General features: G+C 45.8%; 1 protein-coding gene across 1 annotated transcript in view; it reads right to left on the bottom strand.

Moving 5' to 3' along the window:
- LOC147668762 (E3 ubiquitin-protein ligase TRIM39-like) overlaps positions 1-12,418 on the bottom strand; it is a 139,354-nt gene extending 126,936 nt beyond the window's left edge. Inside the window, exons 1-3 of the mRNA XM_086948448.1 lie at positions 11,983-12,418; positions 5,436-5,531; positions 173-403 (exon numbers count right to left, since the gene is read on the bottom strand). Of these exons, the coding sequence (XP_086804574.1) occupies positions 173-403; positions 5,436-5,531; positions 11,983-12,387 (732 nt within the window). The 5' untranslated portion in view covers positions 12,388-12,418. The remainder of the gene's footprint in view (positions 1-172; positions 404-5,435; positions 5,532-11,982) is intronic.
- Positions 12,419-13,762: the final 1,344 nt, after the last annotated feature.

Below are 13,762 nucleotides of genomic sequence, written 5' to 3'. Positions count from 1 at the left end.
GGTGCCAGGTCTAAGAAAATGGCATTCTGTTTAATTTGAGTAACTCTTCCCCTCCCAATACAATTTTATGTGAATCTTAAGCAATACTGAGGTGTGTACAAAAAAACAAAAACTAAGTTTAAATAAAATATTTCAGTAGTTCCCTCTAGTTCTATAGATTATTAGCTCTCACCTTCAGTAGCTCCACATCCTGCTGCTGACACTTGCCCTCTATCTCTGTGATCAAGTCCCGGTGGGTGGATTGCTGCTTCTCCAGTTCACGCAGTTTCTCTTGAATGTTCTTCATATTTTCTTTATGCTCGTTTTCCAGTTTACTCATAAGTTGCTGCTCTTCCTTGTCCAGAAACTTTTTCAGAAGCTCAAATGTACTACGGATCACCTCCACCTGGTTCTTGAAGTTTCCCTTCATTAAAAACAACAAAACAAAGCATATCATTTTTGTATTTTTATGCCACACCCAAGTGTAATCACACTGTCTGCATCTGACGCAAACAGTGGTATGTGCTTACCACAAACATACACATAGAATTATATACCTAACAATTTCTTTGTGATGCAGAACACAGTCAAAGACATATGCAATAAACTTGAGCAACAACTCACAGACAATTCAACTCTCTATCCCTCATTATTTGATCCATCTCCCAGCACAAAGTTTAGAACTGATTTACTGGAAATATAGGCTGTAGGCCTTTAAAACCCATCAGTAGTGGATTTACTTTAAAAAAAAACATTTGCAAAATAAAAAACTAGAAAAGGCAAACTAATGTCTATAAAAATTACACACACATACAGGAGGCTCTTAACTATTCCGTGACATACTTTGCCAAGAGGCGCCAAAGCCTCTATGCCAACCGGTTCCTCTTGGGAGTTAATCGCCGCGGTCGGAATCAAGCTACCTCCGTCCTCGCTGTGCTCGCGTCTGTTCTGACCTACGCGAGCACAGCGAGGACGGAGGCACCCAAAGCATCTATGCCAACGGATTCCTCTCGGGAGTTAATCGCTGCGGTCCGCGGTCGGAATCAAGCTGCCTCCGTCCTCGCTGTGCTCGCGTCTGGCCAGACGCAAGGACGGGGGCAGCTTGAATCAGACCGCGGACCGCGGCGATTAACTCCAGAGAGGAACCCGTTGGCATAGAGGCTTTGGCTTCAAGTGAGGACATTATTTAATATTGAAAGCACCACGGAATGTAGCTGCACTTGACCTACAAATAAGGCAGGAAGATTATCATTAATTAACCATCCACAAGCTCTAGTCTTAAAACCAACGCTTGCTCGTCCATTCATATTAATTCGCTGACCAAATAAGAAAGAGAGACCTTCTGTCCTCAACGTAAGAATCCCTTACTTCCTAAACCAACGCTTGCTCGTCAATTCATATTTATTCGCTGACCGAACAAGAAAGAGAGACCTACTTTTTTCAACGCAAGCATCCATTATTCACATAAGCGGGGACTTAAAGAGGCGTATTTCTGGAAGCTCATCCAGTCCTGATGATGATCTTAAATCAATAAGAATCGAAACGTCGTCGACCCACGCAAGGAAAATTCCCCTGCCCACTGTATATAGTTCTGTGGATTACTTGTTTTAATGTGACACTTCGTATATTCTCACTGTATTCACTCATGCCACGATATGCACTCTGTCACTCATGTGAGCACCTGAAACGCAATTCTACATGTTGAAAATAAAGAATAAATATTCTTCCACATGTTACCCTACATGTTTTGCTCCTACAATTAATTTGTTACTAAATTATTACTTGTTATTTTGGACCTATTTAGGCCACCCTTGAACCATTGTTCTCTAATACATTCCCTTACATTTGCCTTCCATTCCGCATGTGAATCATTTGCCCGCCCGCCCCAAAGAGTACTTTCTGGGCCATGGCCCCTTTTCGGCCACTACTGCTTAGTCCCACCATTAGATGCAACATTTCATCCCTCGACTTTTGCCTTTCTGTGACCCCTATCTCATGTTACTCTCCCTTTGGTTTAAATGTTTTAGACCACATTTCCCCACCATTATCCTGCATGTTCCACCCCACATTTCTGCCATATTCTTGCTTGTAATTCTGTCTCTTTGTTTAAACATTCTCCTTGTTCTCTAATGCACTTAACATATACCCCTTCTCCGCATCTCCGATTACTTTACATCCACTGGCCATTTTTCCTTCTTACTCGTCCCCACCCCTCAATATTGGGTTTTGCTGTAACCCTTTTACTCTGCAACACTGAACTGCAATCTGCCTCCTTCCTTCCCTACCCCTAACTCTTCCCGACTTCTTTTAATTATATGCTTCATTGCAATCTTGCTTATGCTCGTGCTTTCTGTTTATTATTCCACTGGTGTCCTACATACACCCATTTACCCATTTCTCACCACCTCCTGCTTGCCTTGTGTCTTCTGTATCGACTTTCATTCTGCATCCTGGTATTTTCTTAACGGGAAAAAAGCGCTGTGACTGAGGGTGAGTGTCTGAAAAGTTTCAGCGCTCCGTCCATCATCTCCTTGTGTTTGCTTTAAAACTGCAAGCCATGTTGCACAGCAGCATGCTGATGTGCAACAGGCAAAAAAAAAAAAAGAACAATTGGCAAAGCCAATAAATTTTGCATTGGTGAAACCAATGCCTGTTTTCCTCTTCGGGGCAAGCTCGTACGCCTGTCTTTTTAGTCGTTTTGAGTCCGGGCTTGCAATGTTGAACACTACAGACCGTTAAGATAGTAAGTGGATGACAAAATGACGTCATGTGGCTATGAATTATCAGACTAGAAAAACTGCAGTCATATTAAATTGCCACAAGTGGCTCTTTGTTGTATATAAACACCTCGTGTACAGTTTTATTTGTAGCAATTGCCTTTAATGGAAGGCCTTCCTGTTTCCCAGGCCAATGTTTCTGCTTTCCCAGTTGTTGCCCCTTTGAAGTGTGGCTCACCGGTTAGAAGAGGCAGTCCCTGATGCAGAGGTCAGACCCGGGACCAGGGTTCAATCCCCGACGCGGCAGGGCCTTGAGCTCAAAATGTCCACTGACTCCATAATTCTCCCCTCGGTGCCTACTCGAATCGTGGGTTCACACTATGCAACTCTGGGCAATAGCTTGCTTAATCTCCACTACGGCCCCACCGCGATGGGATGCCTGGTCTTCACCTTGGGGATGCCCAGTAGGGGCAATCTCGCAGGGAAAGGCCAGGACGGGTTCCCGAAGCAAGCGCCTTGAGACCTTACAGTGAAAGGCGCTATATAAGAACGTAGGATTTACGATTTACGATTTTACAACAAAGACACTGTAGAGCTGAATGTTTCTTGCTTTGGTCACCACAGTTAATTACAATTAAAGGCTTTATATAACATGCCGCTGGTCAAAGAGGGACACATAAAAGAACAATAAAACTTGTACAACTGGAGGAGAAGCAAGTGCTGGCAATACCCACTGTGCTCTGGTGCCATTACATTGTACAGTTGCGATTGATTTCAGATTTCCACTCGTCTATGCCACACTACTCTACGCCACTGTAGTTCCCTCTAATCTACACTACTCTGCTCTGCATCAATCTACTTAATGCCAGTCTTCTCCACCCAATCCATTCCATGCCGCTATACTCTATGCCATTCTAATTTACGCCATCCTACTTTATGCCACTCCACCCTACGCTACCACACTCTATGCCTCTCTACTTTTCTGAACGCCACTCTACCCAATGTTACACCACTCAACTCTAATCCACTTTGTCGTCCATCACTCCATCCTACGCCACTCCACTCAACTCCTCTCCATTCTACGCAATTCCACGCTACACTACTCTACTTCACTCTGCTCTATGCCACTTTTCTCTATGTCACACCACTAACTTTTAGCCATGCAGAAAAGCAGTCACACTTCTGTACAAAGAAGCTAAAAGACATTGGCAAAGCCAATAGCTCTCATATAGATGTGATCAATTGGTTTTGCCAATGCTGGTTTACTTATACAGTCTGTTGTCCCTCCTCTTGGACCGACTTAGCGGTTCTGGTGGCTGCCCTATGAGACTTGTTTTACTGCCAGGCAATTGACTAGTTGAACGTCAGTTACCTATACCAGATTGGTAGAATTGTGGCACTGAACAACAAAGTGATGGTCTTCTCCGTGCAGCAGAAAAGGTAATTTCCATTGTTATGTGCTTGAGTTAGGCCCAAGTAGCAATGCTGCAATTTTTCTTGCATTGTCTTCTCTCTGCACAATAACATTTATGGTAACCTTTTGCACAAATTTGTGTGCGTGACAATGTTGTATTTGTTCCATTGAAACTGTTTAATTATACATCTGGCTTCGTACAACATTATCATGATGCCTTGAACAGTAAGCACAAGGCCTTTATGCACGCTGTACAAATGGCGTTGCATCTTAAACCACGGGCCGGCAGGACTATCAGCATATCCACATAAATGCTAATCTGCATATACAGCACAAGGATGTTTTTTATTCTAAATAAAGTACCATTTCCGGGGGTTAGCCAGAGGAGACACTTCTGCTGACATCGAGGGGTCCCTGCCTGCTGAGGCTTCACCAAGCAGCTGCCTAACATCTCCGAAGGGGCTTCCTGTTTGTGACCAAGACTAGGTCCTACATTCTTCCCCACTCGGTACTGGGGCTTGATCATCCTGTGGGGGGATTCTTGGCTATACACCAACATACACTCTAGACGGACATAGAGTAGAGATTGCATAGTAGGAGTACGCCTTATTACTACCTTGTTTTATATGCCTGCGTATAGATACTGTTCTTAGCACCATGGTGGAACTATATTGGCTATTTACTATTCTGGTGCTTGTAATCACCTTTCTATGCTTCTGTCTCCCGATTATCGCAGCACATGTATTCTATACAAGAATGACTTTAGTTCAATAAATATATAGAAGAAAGTCACCTTGTGTATTATTTGTATATTTCTCTGAGAACAAGAGAACACGAGCGCCTGAGCGAAAGGGTTCTAGATCTGTTACGTGGGAGATCAGGGTTGTCCTGTTCAGTGGTTGCCAGAAACCATTCACTCCCGGTTTGGGTTAGGGGGGCTTATGGTGACACTGTCAGCTAGCTGGTCTCTATACCAACATATACTGTGGGCTGCCTGGAATCAGTCTAGGCACCTCACCCAAAATGTATGTTGTCCACAAACGCGCAGATCCTACAGATTAGTGGGAACTACACAACACCATCAGCCCTGGCTTACCATATAAATAAAATCGTAGGTTTCCCTGCTCCTTCTATATTTTCAGGTCTTTCTCTGCCCCTGTCTGGTGAGCACTTCTCTCGCCTACCGCAAGATCTGTCATGAATTCCCACCATATCTCTAATCTCCAATTCTGACTGTCAGAAGTACTGCCTTGTCTCTCGGCTTTATTTAAATCAGAGCCCGCCCTCTCTCATCTATCTACAAATACAGTCAGGAAACCTCTCACCTCCACCTTGGACACGGTCCTGCTTTCTTCGGCTGCCCATATCTGCAGGCTCTCCAGCTCCTTTTTCAGCCGTTCCACGTGGCCATAAAGTGTTTTCTGAAAAACAGTCCATGTGTTAATCTTATCCAACATCTATTCTGCATATCAATATTTAGCTAAATTACTCCAAGCAAGCATGAATATTTCATCTTTGTAGCTGCCCTATTATGCCACAGACTGCATTTGTTGGGGTAAATACAGTCCACACTGTACTCTTAGGTCATTATGTCAAGTTTCTGCTTAGACACACTCTTCTTTAGGCTTCAAAGGTGCACATCGCCGTTATATGAATGCGACGCCACATAGACACTTCGTATTCTCCTACCTCTCCACAAGTTCTTTTCTGTTTGTCCTTTTTAGAAATCTTCCTCAATACATACAAAAGTCTCATCTGCGGCAGACATGCAATGCCTCAAGCGCTGCCTGCACCTTATCAAGACCGGATGACCAGCAGCTACCAGAAGCTCAACCCCACCAAGACAGAGATCCTGTTATATACAAAGAGCAGCAAACAAGAACCAGTACAAACCCGGTTCAATGACACAGACCTGCAAGGATTCAAACCCAAACATTTCACCCAATGGCAAGCCACTCAGATGCGCACTTAGCACTGATCGCATCCTCAAGGAACAATTCACCAAGAAAAGACTACCTGATACAATGTCTCCACTGAATAACATGAAGCCATCCTTATTAGACAGGGACTTCATAACTGCTCTTCAAGCCCTCACATCTGCTCATCTAGACAGTGACAATGTCCTAATACCCGGCCTTCCATATCCACCCTGGACCTCCCTTAAAAGCATCCAACATACTGCAATACACCTTATGAAGGGCATGAAAAAATATGACCACATCACTAGGCCCCGCACTCTGGCTGGCAAGCTCAGCATCTCTCAGCACAACTTTGGCCACGACAATATCAGAATGAAGATGAAGAAAATGTAAAAATAAATAAATATTAAGTAACCACCCACATGCAGTAGCAGGATACCATCTACCGCTCCAATCACGTTAAACACTTTTCACACTGTACATTGTGCTTTTAGATATGTTTCTGCTCTACAACTACCACATACAGCAAGAAGCACCCAAGAAACATACTCACCAAAATGTTAATTAAATTGAGAGGATTTTATTTTGGAAAAAATTAACAAATAGATCGATAAAGGAGGCCATACCTTTATTCCCAAATGGTATTCTTCAGTATGCAGCTCATCTACCAGGTTGCTCCTTAACTGCTCACTGATTCTTTGGATACACACCTTATCCTATATCTCGGTCTCCACAGCCTATGGAATGTTCAGCTCCATACATTACAGCTTCAAGGATACCCCACACGTCCCTCTTCGAGAATGTTACAGATTTGGGCAAGTCTAAACTTTTCCAAGAAGCGAAATAGGTGCCTACTATTTTCCAGAACATATTCTAGAAGGCAAACAACATTCCTATTTACAGATAACAGTGAACATGTGTCTCCTGCATCTCCCTTGACATTGAAATCATCACACAGCCTGCATGCTTTTAGGTTTCTCTCTGTCCTCTTCCTCAGTTCTTTTGTTATTCCTTAACCTATCTCTTTACAGTCTCTAATTTCCATAACTTTGTCACTCGCTTTAACAACTCCACTCAAAATGTACACATGTGAATCCTTTGTTGCAACTGCATTAAGTGAACAACTTTATCACTTAAATGGATTACAGAACTTACACTTCTACTCATTTCGCACCAATGCATTTCTTCTTTACATCCCCTACACTTTCTCTTGTAATCCCTTTTGATTTCTTCCATTCAAAATGTTCCTTTCCTTATCAAATCATCCTTTCTGTGTACCCGCTTTTCATCTTGGGTGGCATTTTTCAACATTCTTCACTTGCTTGACCCTCTCTGGGCTCACAAATGAGTTTAGTTTCCTCCCTCTGAATAGCACAAAAGGTATTCTTCCCAGGACAGCATGCAGGGAACTCTGTTTGCATCCAATCTCTTCTGTAACGCTACCCAATTTCTCCCATTGCCTTTTGACAATTGCATTCCTTCTTTTCCCATGATGTTCACTCTTTCAACCCTTCCATTTGCTTCTGGGTAGTTAAATGCTGTTTTCTTATGTATGTATGTATGCATTCATGTGTGTATGTATCTGTGTAGGTATGTATGTGATATTTCAATAGCGCAAACCTAGCTGAGCGCTCTACAGGGTCACTGACAAGCATTAAGTCAGTGAGTGATAGGACAGGAAACTGGGTGGAGGATGATTTATGCACTGATTTGTAGTGTCCTTTAAAGAAGTGTTGCTTCCATTTTTTTCTGAATTGGAGCAACATGGAAGTGGTAGGGATTTGTTCTTCTTTGCACTTCTTAGTCTGGTGGTATCCTGGCTGCAGGAGTGCAGTTCACCACCTGAGATGGTGAGCTTGTCTGCAAGATGAGTAGGGAGGCTGGTCATCAAGGTTTTGTAACTGATGCAAATGGCTCTGAAGAGATTGTGGGCATGTAAGAGGAGCCAATGGAGTTTCTTCGTGAAGGGGGTGATGTGATCATGTTACTTCAGGCCCTGCATGGACGTGTTACAGTGTGTAGGGTGCCCTCAAATAAATCCAGTGTGGAGTCTGGGAGGTCATGGAACAGGTGTTACTACCATCCTGAAGCACGAGTGCAAAGGCTTGTAGAGCCCTTCTGGAATAAATGGCGTAACTTTCTTAAGAAGAGATATGTGGTACCAGGCATCCTTTATTTTTCAAAATGTTTTCTTGAGGATGAGGTTGGCATTGATAGTGAATCCAAGAGGTTTGGCATTCAGTGAAAGTTGGGGTTCAACGGTAGTTCAAGTCATTAAAAGAGGTTTGTAATTTTTGTGTTGTTTGGGGGAAAAAAGGAAGTCAGTCTTGAATGGTGGGGAGCTTCATGGAGGAGCTGGAAATCTGGATGAATGGCAGGCGGTGTTTGAGGCATTGGGCATCTGAAGCAGAGGAAACGTTAAACTACAGCTGTGTATGATAAGCATATTGGGGAATCGTGATGCGGTTATCTGTGAGGAAAGCACCAAACAGCTCCAAGAAGAAGTTGAAGATGACAGCGGACATCATGGACATCATGTAAAGTAGGGGGACTCTGCAGTTGAGGTGGATCTTTTCGGACCTGGGGTTGCCCATGTGAACAAAGAAGTGTTGGTTAGAAAGGTGGGAGGAGACCCAGTGGAGGACACTGGCTGGCCACCCTCTTCCACCGCAAGATCGCAGACATCCACGACAGCTTCAACGCCACGACCGCCCCCACAACCACTGAGACCTCCCCCCCCCACGACCACCATCCGCACCAACCGCCTGCTCTCCTGGACCAACATCAACGACGACAACACCATTAAGATCATGAACAGCATCCACTCTGGATCTCCGTCAGACCCATGCCCACACCACGTCTTCAACAAAGCCAGAACAGCCATTGCACCCCATCTCCGGAAAGTCATCAACACCTCCTTCGAGACAGCAACCTTCCCGGAGAGCTGGAAACACGCCGAGATCAACACTTTACTCAAGAAACCCAAGGCGGACCCCAAGGACCTCAAGAACTTCAGGCCCATCTCCCTGCTTCCGTTCCCGGCAAAGGTCATTGAGAAGACCGTCAACGAACAACTGACCCACTACCTCGAGGAGAACAACATCCTTGACGCTTCCCAGTGCAGGTTCCGGAGCAACACAGCACCAAGACTGCCCTCATCGCCGCCACCGATGACATCAAGTCCCTGCTGGACAACGAAGAAACGGAGGCCCTCATCCTCCTGGACCTGTCAGCCGCTTTCGACACGGTCTGCCAACACACACTACGAACACGCCTCCACAACGCCGGGATCCAAGAGAAGGCCCTGGACTGGACCACCTCCTTCCTGTCCGGCAGAACACAGAGCGTCCGCCTTCCCCCCTTTCGCTCCGAAGCCACCGAGATCATCTGCGGCATACCCCAGGGCTCATCCCTCAGCCCAACTCTGTTCAACATCTACATGGCACCGCTGGCCCACGTCGCCCGTCGGCACGACCTCAACATCATCTCCTACGCCGATGACACCCAGCTGATCCTCTCCCTCACCAAGGAACCCCTCACCGCCAAAACCAACTTTCACGAAGGAATGAAGGCCGTCGCTGAATGGATGAGGACAGCCGACTGAAGCTGAACCCGGACAAGACGGAGGTCCTCATCCTCGGATCTACCCCTTCGGCCTGGGACGACTCCTGGTGGCCGACCGCACTGGGAACCGCCCCAACACCCACGGACCACCCAAGCAACCTAGAGGTCATCCTCAACTCCACCCTCTCCATGACTAACAGGTCAACAATGTCTCCTCCTCCTGCTTCAACACCCTCCACATGCTCCGCAGGATCTACAAGTGAATCCCCACTGAAACGAGAAGAACTGTCACCCAGGCCCTCGTCAGCAGCATGTTGGACTACGGAAACGCCCTTTACGCAGGAGCCTCGGCCAAACTCCTGAGACGGCTCCAACGCATCCAGAACGCCTCTGCACGCCTGATCCTTGACATCCCTCGCCGCAGCCACATCACACCCCACCTGAGAGCCCTGCACTGGCTCTCGGTCAACAAGAGGATAACCTTCAAGCTCCTCACCCACGCACACAAGGCACTCCACAGCACTGGACCAACGTACCTCAACAGACGACTCAGTTTCTACACCCCCACCCGCCAGCTTCGTTCCGCCGACCTCGCCCTCGCCACAGTCCCCCGCTTCCAAAGAGCAACCTCCGGTGGCAGATCGTTCTCCCACCTCGCCGCCAAGACCTGGAACACCCTCACCATCCACCTATGGCAGACCCAAGACCTGCTGACCTTCAGAAAACTCCTCAAGACCTGGCTTTTCGAGCAGTAGCTGCATTCCCCACTCCAGCGCCTTGAGACCCTCATAGGTGAGTAGTGCGCTTTACAAATGATATGATTGATTGATTGCATGTTTTATTTGGGGCGTGGATTTTCAGATTTTTCTCAAATGTGTTAAAGCAGTTTAGAAGGGTATATGGTTGGTGTCAGACGTGGAGTTGATAGGGTGAAAGATGGGTTCAATCATTAAGTTGTCTATGGAGAAGTTTTTGACCTTGGTTTGTGGTAGGATGCTGGGCAAGGGAATAGGGTTGGCTAAGTGGTGGGGCCAGTCCAGGGGTATTGACGATGTGGGCTTTGGAGGGTGTTGGTTGTGTGCCCTGCTGTACTACGTTGAGTGGAACGAGGCTGAGGAGAGCGTGATTCACTAGTTCCAAAGCCAGTTGCTCTGGACATTATGCCACCTAAGACCACAAATTGGCCAGTTCCTGATTACAAATCCAGGGTGATTACAGATAGTATAGGAGGAGCTGAAGATGGCCCAGGAATAATGACAAATTATGAACAAATATTTTGCCAGGCACATTCTTCCTTTACCAGCCCCAACATAAAGCTACTGCTTAGTCTCACCTACTCACAAACATCACAGGGTTGTGCAACTGTCTTTCAGCAGCCCTGCAGCCACTTTCGAATGAATGAAACTACACCATGGACTCTCGTGGACTTCTTTACTTTTTCTTTTGTCCTGGCCGCCATTTTGCTGCTGTTCTCGGCCGCTTTTCTCTAGACCCTGACCCGCCATCTTGTCCATTCCCTCGTCCTTTACCCTTTTCCCTTGTTTCCCCCCTTGACGATCCTCAAATGTTTCTTCCCTTTTCTGATTTGCCTTTTCTCCATACCCTTGTATCCCTCCCACCCTCCCATGGTGCTGTGACTGCGTCCCCACTTAATGGAACTCTGCTCTTCTGGGTTTTTTGTTTATTTTTGGTGGGTCTTGACCTGAGAAAATCTACTATGTGAATACATGTATATATGACAGAAGCGCTTTATAAGTGTTTTATACATATACATACATATATGCAGTAGACCTTTGTACTCTCTACCTTTCCTATGTGACTCTTAGAGTAGATCCATTTGTATCTCTTCCTTGAGTTACTTTACTATTTGTACATTTGCAAATTTTCTTTCTGTTTGTATCTCTTCCTTGTGTGACTTTACATCTTGTACATTTGCAATTTTATCTGTTTGTATCTTTTATGTAACGCATGTAATCCTAAATCCTTATGTTTTGCAACTGGTTCTTATGTAAAGCCGTTTTCAGACACCTTCGGGTAAAGTTTGCGCTATATAAAATCGCATTAAACAAAAACATTTTTTTTTAAAAGACTGATCTCAGTACCATGGTGGGAGTCCAGATTTTCCCTTTCCATTTTTGGGATGTGTAATCCTGCTTTTATAATAGAAAATAGAAAAATAAAACTACACGTCCCAGAATGCAAAGAAAAAAATCTGGAATATTAGGAACCTATGACTCTACAGGTGCAAATATGAAATAAAAATGTTTCTGATTCAGAACCTATGGAGGCCAAATCGGTGGCATACACACCTTGTAATCCTGGGCAACCTTTGCAATTAGAGGAGTGTGGAGAGGGCAACACCCATATCACACATTTGTAGATTACTCACCTTGTACTCCTGAGCAGCCTCTTGCATGGGAAGCACGGAGTGAGCCTTGTGGTCTTTGGACTCTCGACAGATCACACAGATGGGCTCCTGGTCATCTTCACAGAACAGTTTCAGTTTTTCTTCATGTTCTCTGCACAGATTCTCCCCCTGGGCGGTCGCACTCGGGGTGTGAAGCTGTTTCAGCAGCTCCACTATGTTTCCCAGCTGTCGGGCGGGTCTTAATATTTTGTTCTTAGAGGTTTCTCTGCACTGAGGGCAGGGGAAGTCTGTCTGCAGCCCCTCCCAGCACCGAGTGATACAGGACAGACAGAAGACATGTCCACACTCCAAAAATACGGGGTCTGTGAAATACTCCAGGCAAATGGAGCAGGTGGCCTCCTCCCTGAGCTGTTTGTTTGCCGCCATTCTTCCTATATAAAAGTTTCGTTTCTCTCTGTCTGTGAAGTGGGCGTGTCTTTGCCTGTTCTTCGGCGTCTCAGGGCTGGATCCAACAGAGGTGGGAGTGTCTGCAGATGAGATAGGGGTGGTTTCTCTGGAGGGGCGTGTCCACATTTGTAAACTGGGCGAGCCTGCATCAAGACAGTCTGGCGTGTGAACATCTGTAAATAGGAGTTTCTGCAGCTGCAGGGGCGTGGCTCTAGGTGACATTGGGCGTGGCTCCAGGTGACATTGGGCGTGGCTCCAGGTGTAATTGGGCGTGGCCCCAGCTGTGCTGGGCCTCTCGTTAATTAGTGTCTGCCTGATTTGGCTGAGACACGCCCCATGTGTTCAGGCTCTTGTGCTTTGCTCTGGACCCGGTGACTAAGGGCGAAATTTGTACTTCCCCACAATTCAAAACCGAAGGATTATAATTTCGAGTCCTGATCAGATGTCATAACTTTCTTTGTGTTTGTATCCTAGCGCGCTTCATGCTGTAATTATAATACAAATAAATGTGAACTACAAGTTCCAGCCCCATGGGCGATTGGGCGTCCGCAGGGAGGGTCGCTTGCCCCCCCCTGGATCTCTGGTCTGGTGCGGGCCATACTGGTGCAGCCATCCGAAATGTTGGTTATGTTTGGACTGGCACTTTAGATGTTTATATAACGACATTAAGTGTCCTTTGAATGACACAACCTGGGCACTTAATTGTCAGGCCACTCGGTATTATACCCACGGAGCTCAGGGTGGCACTTCACTTGTGTTCTATTCAATTGGACAGATTTATTGTAACTTCCTCTAGGCATATAATGGCACGTGTGAGCTGGTAGACTGAATTTGACAGCTATTTTATGGAGGTGTATATAATGGACCACTCTGACGTCACTGCCAAAGAGAGCTCTTGAGTCGGCCCCATCAGAGAGTTTTGTGAAGTGAAGTGGAGAAAGCCCCTGACGCACAGGCCCTGTTTAGGTTAACTCCCTGCTCGTGTGGATGGAAACACAGCTATCCCAGGCGATTCCTCGTTGTCTGAAACAACACAGCCAAATTGTCAGTGAAAATAAACTTGTACATTTGAAAAAAAACGGCCCAAAGTGAGTCGTTTCCGTTTTCATTGTATAGTTTGTTAATTTTTAGAGTGCTAAGAACATTGTGGTGTTCTGGGGTCTCTGCAAGGTGAAATCTGCCAGGGCACCTCGACCTTCCTTCCGAGATCGGTAAATGAACGGACATAAAATGTGACATAGTCGCATCTGTTATGTACACCGCCTTGAAACTAAAGAAGTGAAGTATGCAGCGCTACATACAAAAAGAAGCGGATAAGCATCTGAACTGGACTCCGTCTCGACTCCGGTAGCAC

Source organism: Lissotriton vulgaris, unplaced genomic scaffold (assembly GCF_964263255.1).
Source record: "Lissotriton vulgaris unplaced genomic scaffold, aLisVul1.2 SCAFFOLD_1416, whole genome shotgun sequence".
In the NCBI taxonomy this organism is placed as follows: Eukaryota; Metazoa; Chordata; class Amphibia; order Caudata; family Salamandridae; genus Lissotriton; species Lissotriton vulgaris.
This window is presented reverse-complemented; position numbering and strand designations above follow the sequence as displayed.